Source organism: Cajanus cajan, chromosome 8, assembly GCF_000230855.2.
Source record: "Cajanus cajan strain Asha chromosome 8, NIPB_CcT2T_4, whole genome shotgun sequence".
Taxonomy (NCBI): Eukaryota; Viridiplantae; Streptophyta; class Magnoliopsida; order Fabales; family Fabaceae; genus Cajanus; species Cajanus cajan.
In genome coordinates this window covers 1,160,549-1,175,143 of record NC_138524.1, presented here as the reverse complement: position 1 = coordinate 1,175,143, position 14,595 = coordinate 1,160,549, and the positions used below count along the sequence as shown (strand labels likewise).

General features: G+C 32.8%; 1 protein-coding gene across 1 annotated transcript; it reads left to right on the top strand.

Moving 5' to 3' along the window:
- Nucleotides 1-3,528: 3,528 nt before the first annotated feature.
- LOC109798717 (Protein kinase superfamily protein) lies at nt 3,529-5,834 on the top strand. The gene has a single exon (XM_020359086.3). It carries the CDS (start codon nt 4,102-4,104, stop codon nt 5,506-5,508), a length of 1,407 nt encoding a protein of 468 aa, XP_020214675.1. The 5' UTR covers nt 3,529-4,101; the 3' UTR covers nt 5,509-5,834.
- Nucleotides 5,835-14,595: the final 8,761 nt, after the last annotated feature.

Genomic DNA, 14,595 nt, shown 5'->3' with positions numbered 1-14,595 from the left:
CTCCTTGTGTATGGCTAGTTTATGGCAGATAAGATCGGCGCTTATGCCTGGCATGTCAGCACTAGACCAGGCGAAGAGGTCGGCGTTCTTCAGGATCTCCGCTTCAAGCTGCTGTCGCAGCTCTTGGGTCAACCGTTTGCTTATCTTCGTGGTTTGCCCGAGGAGTTTTCTGATCTGGAGGTCATCGAGCTCGTCGACAGGACTGGGACGCTCATCTTGAGCATCGGATCTTGGATCGAGGTCGGTGATTTCTTCGTGACCGGTGTGAGCCATAGGGGTGAGGTTGTGCTTATGCTGCTCGTCGAGTGGAGCAACTTTCAGGCTCTCTGCATAGCATTGCTGTGCCGCCTTTGAGTTTGCTCTGACGGAGATAATCTTCCCATCGTGTCCTGGGAATTTCATGGTGAGATGTGGGGTGGATATCACTACTCCGAGCTGGTTCAGGGTTGGTCTGCCGATGATGATGTTATAGGAGGCATCTGCATCTACGAGGAGATATCGAACCATGATCCGCCTTGAGTCCGGGGGTGTCCCGAAAGTTGTTAGTAAGTCCACGTACCCTCGAGTGTGAACGCTCCTTCCTGCAAAACCGACTAGGGGTTCTGTGAGGTTGTATGAGAGAGTGGGGGATGTCTAATCTGAGGAACGTTGGCTAATAGAGGATGTCGGCCGAGCTTCCTTGGTCGACTAGGGTTTTGTGGACCTCCCAATTGGCCAGTGCTACGGCTATCACCATGGGATCATCCTGGTTGGGATAAACCTCGGCGTAGTCGTCGTCGGTGAAAGTGATCATGGGCGAGCTCCGGTGTGGGATTGGGGTGGTGAAGTGCACACGGTTGACGTTGTGTAGATGTTTTTTGCGGGCTGAGCTGCTACCACCCCCTCCTGCGAAGCCTCCTGCAATCGTACAGACCACTCCCCGAGGGGGAGTTGGCCCTGCTTGCTGGTTTTTCACGTCTCGCGTTGTTCCGCTGGGGTTGAGTGGAAAGTCGGAGTGGGGATCAAAGTGTCGTCGTCGAGGTTGAGTTGCGACCAGGTCGGTTTCATGTTTGGGGCGTGTGTTTTCCGGATCGGTGGTGTATTGTTGCCACGTCTGCTCGACTTGGTCGATCGGTCTCCTCAACGTTGCTGCGTCGCTATCCATGGTGACTGAGTGGCTTACGTTGTCCGTTGCTCGTCTGATGTGGCTCCTAGTAGAAACCATATAGGTGGCCGATGAGAGCTGTCGTGATCGGCCCCACGGTTGGCGCCAAATGTTCTTACCGGAATTTGGTCGTGGTGGTGATCCGTCCAGTAAGACCGGTGAGCCTCCTTTGATGGTGTATTGGTGCTCCGAGATGGGGGAGGTACCTGCAAAAGAGACTCCGATGCTAAAGTTAGGGTTTGTATGAGTATGAGTCTCGTATAAATAATGCACGTACCTTAGTGTGAGTTAGGGTTGTTTTGGGCTCTGGGCCTGAGATAGGATATGATAAGATCAGATAACATATCTCGCCTGGGGTGAGATCCCTTGAGGTCAGTTATCATTTGCTTAAGTACCGGGCTGACGTCATATAACGCCTATCCGAGGTCATCCTGTGTCGTGGTGCCGAGCTCCGAGCTCAGCTTCACAGATCGGATAGTATAAACTTTACTTATGAAGATGGATCTAAGTTTTACTCAAACCAACAACTTATTTTTATAATAACTTTAAAATTATGATGTTTTGAATTTAATTTAGAATACAATATTAAAAACAATTTTTTTTTTATTGATGTTGTAAATGTAATAACGAATTTTGTAGTCAATTTGGATAGACTGTCGCTTATGAAGGATTGTTTTTGAATCTTTTCGATAAGATAATAATGTCTTTCAAGAAACAAAATCCTAGAAGAATTGACCTTACAATTATAGGGGATTAATTACACGTACCTAAATTCACATGATAGCCACCATCTTATTGGTTGGGACTTGAATTAGGAATACCTGTCTCTTGGACGACCAAATGCCAAAGTCCCATTGACATGTCACCAACTCAAACCACATAACAATAAATCTCTCCATTCTACCAAACAATCATTAGGAAGAGCCCACTAAGCTATTGAGATATTGGACAAGTAATTGAAATAGTAATATCAATTCACGGTGAAAACTAAATATATTTTAAATTTTTCAAAAATGAAGTAATGACGAGAAGTCGATGGAATTATTTGAGTTGTTCTAATTTAACCAATAATATTGAATTATATAGTTTGAGTTTGAAATATATAACTAAAAAGAGAGTTTCATCACTTAAAATAACAACTCTATCTTGTGCATATTAATAAAGTTTTGTAAGATTTGTGCTGTGTAAAGTGGACACGTGGTAGTTCGACATAGGCATAGCATTAGGGAAGTTATGGAGTGGCTTTCGAGTATGGTAAGTGCAGTGCCCACATTTTGCGAGTTGGGCTTCTAAGGTGCGGTGCCCACTAACTAATTGGGTTGGTTTGGTTTGGTTTGGTTTCATGTACACACTACACAACATACCAACATCTGCTTAATTACTATGTAGGGGTCCATATTAACCAATAACCTTATATTTCAATATATGTATATATTTTTTATCAGTAAAAACTTTTCAAACTAAAACATTATAAACTTTGAAAATTTGACAAAGTTGGTGGTCAATGAACCTCACCCGCCATTTCTATTAGTCTTCATTCTCATTTGAAGAATATAAAATCTACCTCATAATTTGAAATGCATAAATTTCATTTTCATAGGAAGGATAGTCTTAATTTTAAATAAATAATTCGAAATCTTTTATGATAACCTTTTACACATGAAAATTAATTATTATTTTTTTATGTTATTAAAATACAAAATTCAATTTTTTTTCTTCCATTTAACACTAATTTATTTTACAGGGAATTAAAAACATCAGTAACAGTTGAAATACTAAGTCTCAATTGCGAAAATTTGTATTGAAAATTCTAACATCTAGAAAATTATGAATTGTACGCAAATGTTTAAAATAAGAGTAACGTAATTCATGAAAATGATGGATTTACTATACAAATGGTTTTAAAATCAAGACATTGTGTGTTTGAGAGTTTAAATTTAGTTCATACAATGTATGTAGATGATTAAGATTAAAATTAATTATTAAAAAGTTTTTTTTTTAATTTCAACAATTTAATATCCTCTAATAGTATAAATAAAAATTAATTTATTATTTAAAGATAATCATTAATCATGTATTACACATACTAAATACCAATAATAGTACAAACGTGATATGATTTAACTTTAATATGTATAAAAAGAAATTTTCTTTCACGTATTTTTTTAAGAAGTTAAGGCAATCATACATGAAATATAGTTGAAAATCGTAACTAAATGTTCTTAGCAAAACTTTGAACTGTAATATGTTATTTTGTGGGAGATTAATTTCTTTTTAATAAACATAATCCTATAATTAGCATGTTTAATTCTGATCAATTAATATATCTCCCGTCCCCCCCTCCCAACCCAAAGAAAGATATGAATGCATGGGTATTAAAAAGTGGAGATGAAGATGAAGTTGGTTTCAGAAATTAATTGAAACCAACCCAATCCGTGAATCTCCTTAATTCATATCACCCCATTAACTCCACATAAACACCAAAATCATCTTAGTTGCATTCGCTGTGTTTTCAAGAACAGAAACGTGACCTCTACGTTAATTTTGTACTACATTTCATATTTTCATACATGTATCAAAAAAGATGAAATAAAAAAGGTGATTAAGAAATTATAAAAATGAGCGTAAGATTGTTCCAAGAAGCGGGTCCCCACTTACCCTTTTTCTCTTACAACAATACTACTTTCCAGAGAGAGAAAGATACACAGCCTCCAAGACATCACCCCCATTTAATTTTAATAAAGGATGAAACGGTTCCACATTTTTGCAATCCCATCACATTAAGAAGAAAAAAAAGAAGAAGAAAAAAAGTTACTTGCTTGCAACACTGAGAAAGAAGACATTTTTATCCGATGCATCCCATCTCGTAATCTTTTATTTATGTTAATCGCCATCCTCGAGCGAGCACCCCTCGATTCATTCATTAACGCAATCCAAAAAGGCAGAAACTTGAATCAATGGGGTACCTGTACCTCTCGTGCAGAGCCGAATCCGCAGTCTCAACCTCGAATTCGGTGAAGGAGAAAGAGAAAGAGAAGAACATAAAGATCCAAGAGTTTGAGTACAGCGACCTTGAAGCGGCGACGAATGGGTTCTCCGAGCGCAAGCTCCTGGGCAAAGGCAGCCACGGGTACGTGTACAAGGCGGTGGTCCGGGGGCGTCCGGTGGCGGTGAAGCGCCCCTCGCGGCCCCACCAGATGACGAACGAGGTGGACAACGAGATCGACATCTTGTCCAAAATCCAGAGTCCGAGGTTGGTGAATTTGGTCGGTTTCACCAGCAACGATTCTAAAGACAGGCTTTTGGTGGTGGAGTTCATGAGCAATGGCACCCTTTACGACGTTCTTCATTCCTCTCCAAGGCCTCCCAATTGGGGTAGAAGGATTCGTCTGGCTCTTCAAACTGCTAAAGCCATCGACATTCTTCACTCCTCAACGCCCCCTGTGATCCACCGTGACATTAAATCCGCTAATGTTTTAATCGACCGGAGCTACAATGCTAGGTTAGGTGACTTTGGTTTGGCCCTTAGAGGCCATGTTGATGATTACAAACTCAGGTCCACTCCCCCTGCTGGCACCATGGGTTACCTTGACCCTTGTTATGTCACTCCTGATAATTTGAGCACCAAGACTGATGTTTTCAGTTTTGGGATTTTGCTTTTGGAGATTATAAGTGGAAGGAAGGCCATTGATATCACTTATTCCCCTCCTTCCATTGTGGATTGGGCCATTCCTCTTATCAAAAAAGGGAAATTGTTGGGTGTGTATGACCCCAGGATAGCACCCCCTAAGGATCCGCTCGTCAGGAAGCAACTGGCTGTCATTGCTGCCAAGTGTGTCAGGTCTTGTAGGGAGAGGAGACCCTCCATGAGTGATGTTGTCATTTGGCTTTGTGGCTTGTGTAAGTTGCTGCCTCTTCATTCTTGGAATGGCTTCAACATTAACAACCCTTGCATGATGGTTGAGACTGTAGGGCGCCCTGTTGAAGCGCCAAGGACTGCTCAATTTGGTTTGGAGGGAGGGAACTTTGATTTCTCCAAGTCTGCAATGAGGTATTCTAGGAGGGTCTATTCTGATTTGGGGTTTAGTAGCAACTTGATGGACTTGATGGCTACTACTGAGGAGCCTGAGTTTCTGAGAGATGCTGATGGAGTGCTGCATAGTTCTAAATCGGCTGAACAAGTTTCTAGCTCCAGGTTTGGCAGTGGAAGATATTCCATTAGAGGGAGGAATAGGAATTTGTACCGGCCTTGTGGGAGTGAGAAAGATGCTTTTGGCTTGAGTAAAGGCCAGAATGTTGTTGTAGGTGCTGAGAGTGAGGCTTCGAAACAGGACTTGAGTTCAATGGCACCTGAGGTTATCTAGTTAATTAATTAATTGCTAAAACATTTGATTGGAGTGATGTGATGATGCCTAGCCTTGTGTAGATTTGTTGTTACTTGTTAGAATGATCTCTTCATTAATTTAGTAGGTTTTTGGATTGAAGGGCACATTACTGATGTCCCCTTAACTCTGTTCAAAAGCTTTGCCAAAGGTTTTGTTTCTCCCCCCTCAAAAATAAATGCAAAAAAAAAAAAGTCTGATTGATGAAGCCGCTGCAGAAAAATTGTAAAAACTCCACCATTGCCTGTTTGTATGTAGCTCAAATAAATTTTCAATGCCAGCTCTGCTGTGGTGGTCCTTTTTGGCAATTCTGTTACCAGCTTTTGGTTTTTTGATCTGTCAACTTCTAGCCTTATTTCAAGTAAGATTTTGAATTATTGTTGCTGTTCTATTTATTACCTTATCATTCTTTGATTCCTTCTTCATCCTTTCATGGGATGACCAAGATCTTTTAGCAGTCTCTATCTCATTTATGTTTTTTATGCATTTTTATCTCATCTATGTTTGAACAAGGAGTGGGAATCCTTTATTCATTTGAGAACTTACCTAGTGCGTTTTAATCTATATTCGCAAGAAAGAGATTTCTTGTTGAGTAGTCAAATTTGCCTTAGACTTTGCATCCTCCCATTGGCATTAAAGTAGCATTATATTTTTCTAATCAAGCAAATATCATTAGCCTTGGCCCAAGTTTGGTTGCAGAAAATTGTGGCGTAGATTAATATGCTAGTTTGGCATAGGATGATAATTTTAGAGAAAACAAAGAGAAAATGACAAAGGATTAAGGTCTCCACTTCCATGAGTGGTGGTGTCAAATGGGCCCCACAAAGCCGATAGCAAAGTTTGGATTCGTCATGTAGTAATCACTGTTTGAAGAATTTGCATAATGAGAAAATTGGAACTGCTTAGGTAATACTGTAATGTAATAGAGACAGAAGAAAGTGGGAATATTTTAAATGCTGAAGTTTCCGGTTTCTATGCATAGCAGTACAATTCTTGTAATTTTGTTACTGTGTTCCTATTTCACGTGCAATTCTTTATACACCAACAAAATTATGCTTTTGCCACACAACTTGAACAAGTCACTTCAGAGACGCTATTAACTATTTGAAATTTGGTAAGACTGAATTAATACACCAAAAGAAAATATTACAGACCTTGCATAAATAAAATTATTGAAAAGAAGAAAAAAAAAATCTTACTATGTAATGTACAGTTTGTCATTTGTGTGAACGAGCCATGCAATTTGTGCAACTAACGAAGCTTTTTTACAATCACATTTTCCTTGCATCCCAGTTTGTTAAATAATTTGTTTGACAATTAACAACTAAGGTTTTTAAAAAATTATTATGCATTTTTAATTAGATTTTTCATTTATATTTTTTTTTACACTAATAAATAGTTGAAACATGAAAGTAAAACTACCAAAGGAAATAGTTGAAGGCATAATAATAAAAAAAATTAATAACATTTATTGATATATAATATGACAATCAAAACAAGACAATATTTTTTCAGTCTAACATGTAATAAAATAAGATCGTATATTGCAATGTTACTAAGTTACTTTTCATGGTTGTTCTGTTTGATTTTTTTTATAAGACATAAATTAAAAGTGTTGTTTGGTCCTTTTCATATGAATTAATTTTAAATGTTTCTTTCATTATTTTTTAATAATAAATATCCTTAATTCAAGTTATTTCTCTTAGTTAAATAAGTTGTTTGAAAGAGTAGGAATCTCGTTAGTATATGAGTAATACTACCAACTAAATTATAAACTTTTTTAATCTGTGAAGTAGGTAATTGAATTTTATAAAAAAGATCAGAGAGAGTTAGGGGGGTGTATTGGATTAGGATTTTAAAGGACTTTTTTAGTTAAAAAAAATCCTGCGGATTTTAAAAGACTTTGCAGGATTTTCATGACTTTTAAGATTTTGCAAGATTCTACAAGACTTAAAATCAGGATTTTAATGGATTCTGCAAGACTTTTAAATTAGGATTTTAATGGATTCTGTGGGATTTTGTGGAGTTTTGACATTTGATAAGATTTAAAAAAAATTATACATTCAAATTTAAAAAGAGTCAAAGATAAAAATAATAAATAAAAAAATAATGTCTAGATAAATAATAATAATAATTCTCTATACTATTCTATCCTCTTTTTATAGCATCCACTATCAATTGTAACAATTCATCGGAATCATCCTTAATCCAAGCTTCATAGTTTTCTTTCTCTTTTCATTTTTCTTTATTATTTCCTTGTGAATCTCCCATTTGAATTACTAAAACAATATATGTTAAAAAATAGTTATATAAATAATTACGGACAATAGACAAAATCAATAAAATTATATTATTATTTTTAGAAGCACACCATCATACAAGATCGAATATATTTTTGCTATCCAAATGGATCAAATACCTCAGTTATTATAAAAAAAATGTAAAAACGAAAATATAGAAACATAAGATAATTTTTTATATAAAAAAATTAGTATATTCGATACTGAAAAAATATTTAGATATATAATTTTTTTTATATAAACAGAAGTATTTAGATATAGAGAATATATATATATATATATATATATGATAATTTTTAACGATATTTATAAATATAAATTATTCTAACAAATATTTTAACAATATTTTCTTTTTTAAAAAATAAGTTAATGAAGACATAAATCCTAAATCCTAAAAAATTAGATATTGCAATGTCTTATGTTAATTTTCTTTTTTAAAATATAAAAAATCTTAATTTCATAATATAAAAAGAAAAAAGAAAAATTCATAGTAAAAAAAATAAAATAATTGTTGAGTCATAAAAGGAGGAGGGATAAGAGTAACAAATTCAAGGGAAATAGAGAATTCGCAATTTTTATGCTAAGAGGGTTCTTCCCCCTACTAAGATCCATTTTTATCTCATTCTACTCACAAAAACCCTAACAAATTCATCTTTTATATATATATATATATATATATATATATATATATTGTTGAGATTATGATATCAATTTCATCTTTCACCTTTTTCTTTTCTTAACGTGTGTCATAAAAAAAATTATCACTTAAAAGTTAAAATTTCAAGTATTTTTTTGTGTTATATAAAGGAACAAATTCAACTACATAGAATAAAATAAAGTAAGTCAATTAAAGAGAACGAACAGAAAAATAAAACAAGTCAATGACACTATCATTTACATATTAGAGTTTCACAAAATAGGAGAATGGTATGAGAATAGTATTATATATGAGCAATGAACAATAGTGTAGTATTATTAGTAGAGAAAAAATGGAGAAGACAGGAGCATAGAAAAAAAAGATGAAAAACTCACTTGAAAATTCTTAAAATACTTGAAAAATCATTTCAAACAATCCTTCAAAATCCGATGGGTTTGGATGAGATTGTTTTATGAATCTGGTATTTATAGATAACACTAGAAAGTCTTTCAAAATCCCTCTCACACAACAATCCTTTAAAATCCTTAAATTTTTGAATACCAATTGATTGTTTTTAAGTTGTAAAAAATCTCAAATGAATACCAGTGGATTTTAATGGACTCTTTAAAAAATCCTAAAAATCCAGATTGAATACCACTGGATTGTTTTTAAGTGACATAAAATCCTGATTGAATACCAATGGATTTTTTTACTCAAAAAAAGTCTTTTAAAATCCTACGAAATCCTAAACCAATACACCCCCCTTATATTCATATTTCATTTATTTTTATACATATTTATGGCTGTGGTATTTATCTCATATTATTTATGTAAATTTGTTTAATTTTGTATTTAGTGGTAAATTATTGCAAGAAAAAAATAATTTATTTTTAGCCGAAAAAAGGAATTAAATAAGACTAGTGAAGGACGGAGGGAATAAAACTTGATCAGCAGCATTTGGTGAAGACACAAAGATGAAATTTTCAAAAGTTCTTGTAAAATGTAAACTACTGAAAATAGTAAATTACAAAAACCTCTTTTTTCGACAAGAATCGGAATTTTCTCTTTCTTATGCAATATATGGACTGACAACGTAATCTCACAAGATTGTGAATATGTAATGCATTTTTATGTTATGAATCTTTGCGAATTTAATTTTATGGCCTACTTTTTTTGTTTTCTATGTTTATCAAAGTTTGCTGTTGGTGGTTGGAATAAAATCAAATCAAATGAAGTCATGTTCCCTAATATTATTATATTTCATGAATTTGTAAAATCCTTGTGTTTGGCGTGTAGGGTTTTGGACATAAGATGAATAAACACTGCGTTGCATTGCATGTGTTGGTAGTAACCCACGTTTTGATTCTTCTCAGATTAAATAATCCACCCCTTTATACAAATCCCTTCCTCCATTTTGTTTTTCTAAGCATTCTTCTCTTTTGGTTTATATTAATCATTGCAATTGCCAACACACAACCTTTCATCATGAATCTTAATAGTCACTCAATATCCAGCTATTACTTCTAAAACTTTCATTAAATTATTTCTTTAAAATAAGTAAGCATGTAAGATGTACCATTCATTAAGGCATTGAGACCCAATAAAACAACAAAAGGCCTAAAACGGAATTAGTCTAACGAAAATATCATTTTAGTGCAATTTAAAATGATTTAACATTATAATAATTATATTTTAAATAATTATAAGAGAGTTAGAATAAAATTCTAACCTACACACATGTTAAGGGTGGGATATAGGGAGTTACATCCTTGACCCCAATCAAAGATAAATTTTCTTATTAAAGTTAGAATCTAATTCACTATTACAATTTCCAAAGGGAGTAAATCAAAAAAGCAGAAATATGGCTTCTAATCACATGAAAAAGTTGAAATTTATAAAAGAATTTATAGTTGTATTAATTTCAGTTGTTCAAGTCGAATAGTAATCCCTCTCTACATTTGCTGGTAAATATCAAGAGAAGTAAAAAGATTGAACGAGGAATTGTAAGTCAAACTTCTAACATAAAGGGAAGTTTCTCGCAGAAAAGAAAATAAAAACTAAAAGAGAGAGAGATTTGAAGCACATGAAAATCCTGCCACATAAGAAGAAAGGCTTTAACACAGTTGAGAGCTAAATCTTTCCTTACACTAATAATTTTCTTTTGGGGAATTCTTGATCCTATTAAAGAAAACTTAACTTTTAAATGGACTTCTCTGGTGTAATAATAATAAATGAAGTAATATAGTCATAAATGAGTTTATTATTAGAAAAATAATAATAATAATAATAAAATAAAGACGCTTATTAGTTCAATTTTTTTTTTTTTATCGGTTAACCAAATCAATAAAATTCAATCTTCATTCATTTGAGTATCAGATTTATACTTAAATTCCGATTACTTGAGAATTGAGATTCAAACTAATAACTTCTATTTCATGTTTACATTTTTAGTACTTTATTACTAATTATACTGATAAAGTTTTTTAATTTTAATTCATGCTATTTTTTTTATTATACTTGAATATGCTATCTACACTTTTTAATGACAAAATTATATTTAAAATATGAATAAAATTATATAGGAGAAACACCAACACAATAATCAAAAGTATCAAAGTATGCGGCAGAAATAATTTCTCAACATGCAAAAATTAATGAAGAGCAACAAAATAAATAAATGACAGAAAATAATCACAAATAGACATAGATATTTTTAATGTGAGAAAATTCTCTCAATGTGAAAAGTAAAAATTTACGGGCACAAGTCAATCTATCAAGTTTCAATATAATCAAATAAGAGTACAAGAGAGTCTAATCAAATGCATAAATAAATATTTACAATCAACTAATATATTAAAGCAACAAAGTCTTTCAACTAAAGAATAAAGAAGAAACCTAAAATTAAAGCAACTGTACGAAATTGATTTCTCCAATCACAGACCTCCAATCCACGATTCCAACAATCAAAACGAAGATCACCGTGTTAAGAACTTGCTGCCAAATTTCTAGCCCAACCCAACGTAAACAAAGTGAAGATCACAATTTTACTGAAACTACTCTATGTATGAGAACAAAATTTTCTACTCTCTTATTCCTTGAGAGACCCCCTCTCCACTTGGTTTTTAAGTGAGACAAAATTTAGACTTCTCAATTTTTGGGTCTTTTCTCCACATAGAAAAGGAGTCCAATACCCAACAAAATTATGTATTTTATTTATAAAAAAAACAAAATTTTATCTTTCTATGATAAGAAATTCAATCATCCCATAGTTGTTCATATCGACTTGTGAGTAGTTAAAAAAAAATCAACCCAGTTTTAAAAATTAATATAGAATATTGTAAGCTTATTTTGTTGAGATAAAATTTGAAATGTAAAAAATTAAAGATTAAAAAAATATAAGTACAACTTAAATGTTTACATAAGAACAACCTTGCATTAAAAAATGATTTAAATTAAAAAATTATAAATTATAATTGTCATCAATATTATTCCTACCACCATTTATATTGACAATGGTGGTAATAACAAATGTAATGATAATAATATTAACAAAAATAATAGGAATAATTACAATAATAATGATAAATAGTAATATTATTTATAAATTTTTAATCAAATTTTTTTATTTTAATCAATAATTATTTTCATATAAACAAGTATTCTCACTTAAATATTTCATAAAGATATTTTTTTAAAGTGTTTAACTTTATTCTCCTTATTTTAAAGATTAAATTAATATTTATATTCTATGTCGAGAATTTGTAATTATGTGTTTTAAAATTTTTTAAAGCTTAGTCTTTTTAGTAGTGTCTTTTAATTAAATTTATTTAAATAATATGGTTGCCATAAAAGGATATTATTTTGGTCAAATCTACTCCTAAGTTATAATTTTAAAATATTTACTTTTGAAGAGCTAGACTTTCACATTTTCCACTTTTTCCACTTTTGTTTTGAATTTATATAATTAATTAATTATATATAAAAAAAATTGTTTAATCCATGCATTTGAAGGGATAAAATGCTAGTGAAATTGAAATTACAAAAAGTTATTAATACTTTTAATTATTGGAGCATACACAAGAAACTTTTAAAAAAACATTGTCATAACTGGTCTAAACCAGAGATAGAGAAATTCTATTTTCCTTTCTCTAGTTCTCTCAAATATCCAATTAGCCTAGGACACATGTATTTGCCTCTTGCTATCCTTATCCTTTTGGCCAACAGTCATTGGTCATGACAGAACAAATGGATAATAGTGTTTAAGATATTTTCATTTTTTCTAGGCTAATGAAACAATGAGTAAATGGGGCTATTATTTTAATTAGCATGCTTTTGCTTCTTTCTTCCTTTCCATGATGGCATTCAAGTGATTCAGACTATCCACATCCCCTTTTCCTGAAATGTTTTTGGTATGCCAATATATGTAGGGTAGGGGCTGGACACTTTTTCTAACGACCGTTTCTACACATTATTTGTATATTTGCACATATAAACTAAATTAAATGTGCATTAAATCAACATTTATCACTATTGATAGGTAAAAAACATTTTCCTGCCTCAATTATGTAGATAACCATTAAAAAATCATTTTGACTGATCAAAATTCTACTTTCTGAGTCGAACTTGTACCACATTTCCTCTTTTTAACTGTGTTGGGCCATTTTTTCTTCCTCGTCATTAGTGGCACTTTTGCATCGAAGACTCATGAATATGGTGCACAAGGGAAGAACACTGCGGTTCTATATATCAAGTCTCTTTACTTGCATGTAGGGATTATGAATTTGAAAAAAAATATGATAGGTATTATTTTAATTAATACATTGATTATTTTCACCATAGGGAGGTTAAAATTGACCTAGTTTAACAAAGCACAATTTACCCGATATTTTCTGATTTTCATCTACAAAAAACCCCGAAAAAACAGTATACGCGACAAAACACTGAAATGGTGCAAACAATACGTAGCATAGTACACAAATAAAATTATTGTGCATAAAATATCTACGAGTAAATCAATTAAACTTTGCCACCTTAAGTGGTTTGAACATCAGTTTCACGATAAAAACAATACAAACAACAAATCCATTTGAATTTGGAATTTTTTTTGGTCTAGTCTAAAATTTAACCTGCTGCAATGGCCATATTGGATTGGCTTAAGAGGATCAGACCAAGTCCAGGTCTATACAAAGAAGAAACCCCTTTCATAGATGGAATTTAAATACATAAAGCGTGTTTGTATTCACGTGTAAAAAATCACGTTTAAGGTGGAAGTTATATAGTCAATTTTCTTTTTATGTGGTAAAATTGCCCTTATCAGAATTCTGAGGTTTACCTTTAAACTTAAGTTGTTCTGTGTGACAGGTCAAGATCATTAGAACCAAAAGGAAAATTAATTTTATATTCCGGAATTGAATTGCTGTCACTATAGAAAATGACTACACAGACGCCAAGTTATCCTCACTCGGTGAGAGGCATTGGTGCAGCCAAAATCGTTTTTAGTACTGTGAAGACAAATAGGAAGAGGCTATCTAAAGTGTTGTTTCATAATCCAAGAAACATGAACAATCTGAGTGTCTTTTACCGTTTAACTGTTAGCTAAAGGTAAGAAAATCTATATTCCTTTCCTTAGATTAAGGCTTTACAGCTCATAAGCTTACTCTCTCCCCTCAGAATATTTGAAGCTAGACTTTCATGTGCTGTAGTTGTCTTGAATAACTAATTATAATGAATAGTTGACTTAAGAAGCCTTATTATTTTTAATGTAATATATTTCTAAAACCATAATAAAGGATATTTGTGTTTGTTTGAGCTGGGGTCTAATTGAGCTTGTTTTTATATCATCGCATTTTGCCTTTTGAAAAAACTGTACACTTGAAATTAATAAATCACTTTTTTTTTTTCCGGAAGGGAAAAAGGGTCATGATGGAATGGAAGCTTGGTTCTGCAAAGGCCAAAGAAAAAGTCAAAAGGGCTCCAACATTTCCATCAAGAGTCAGTTCTTTTGTGTCTGTACCCAAATGACATCTTTAGGTAAATTGAACCACTTTTATAAGAGCTTCCAATCAAAATCCTTGCAGCAGTCTTGATATTTGCGATAATGTCTGACTCATTGGACAAATATCATGGAAGAAA

Bases quoted from the DNA above. Each gene is read 5' to 3' on its own strand.
- LOC109798717 (XM_020359086.3), top strand. From the start codon at position 4,102: ATGGGGTACCTGTACCTCTCGTGCAGAGCCGAATCCGCAGTCTCAACC.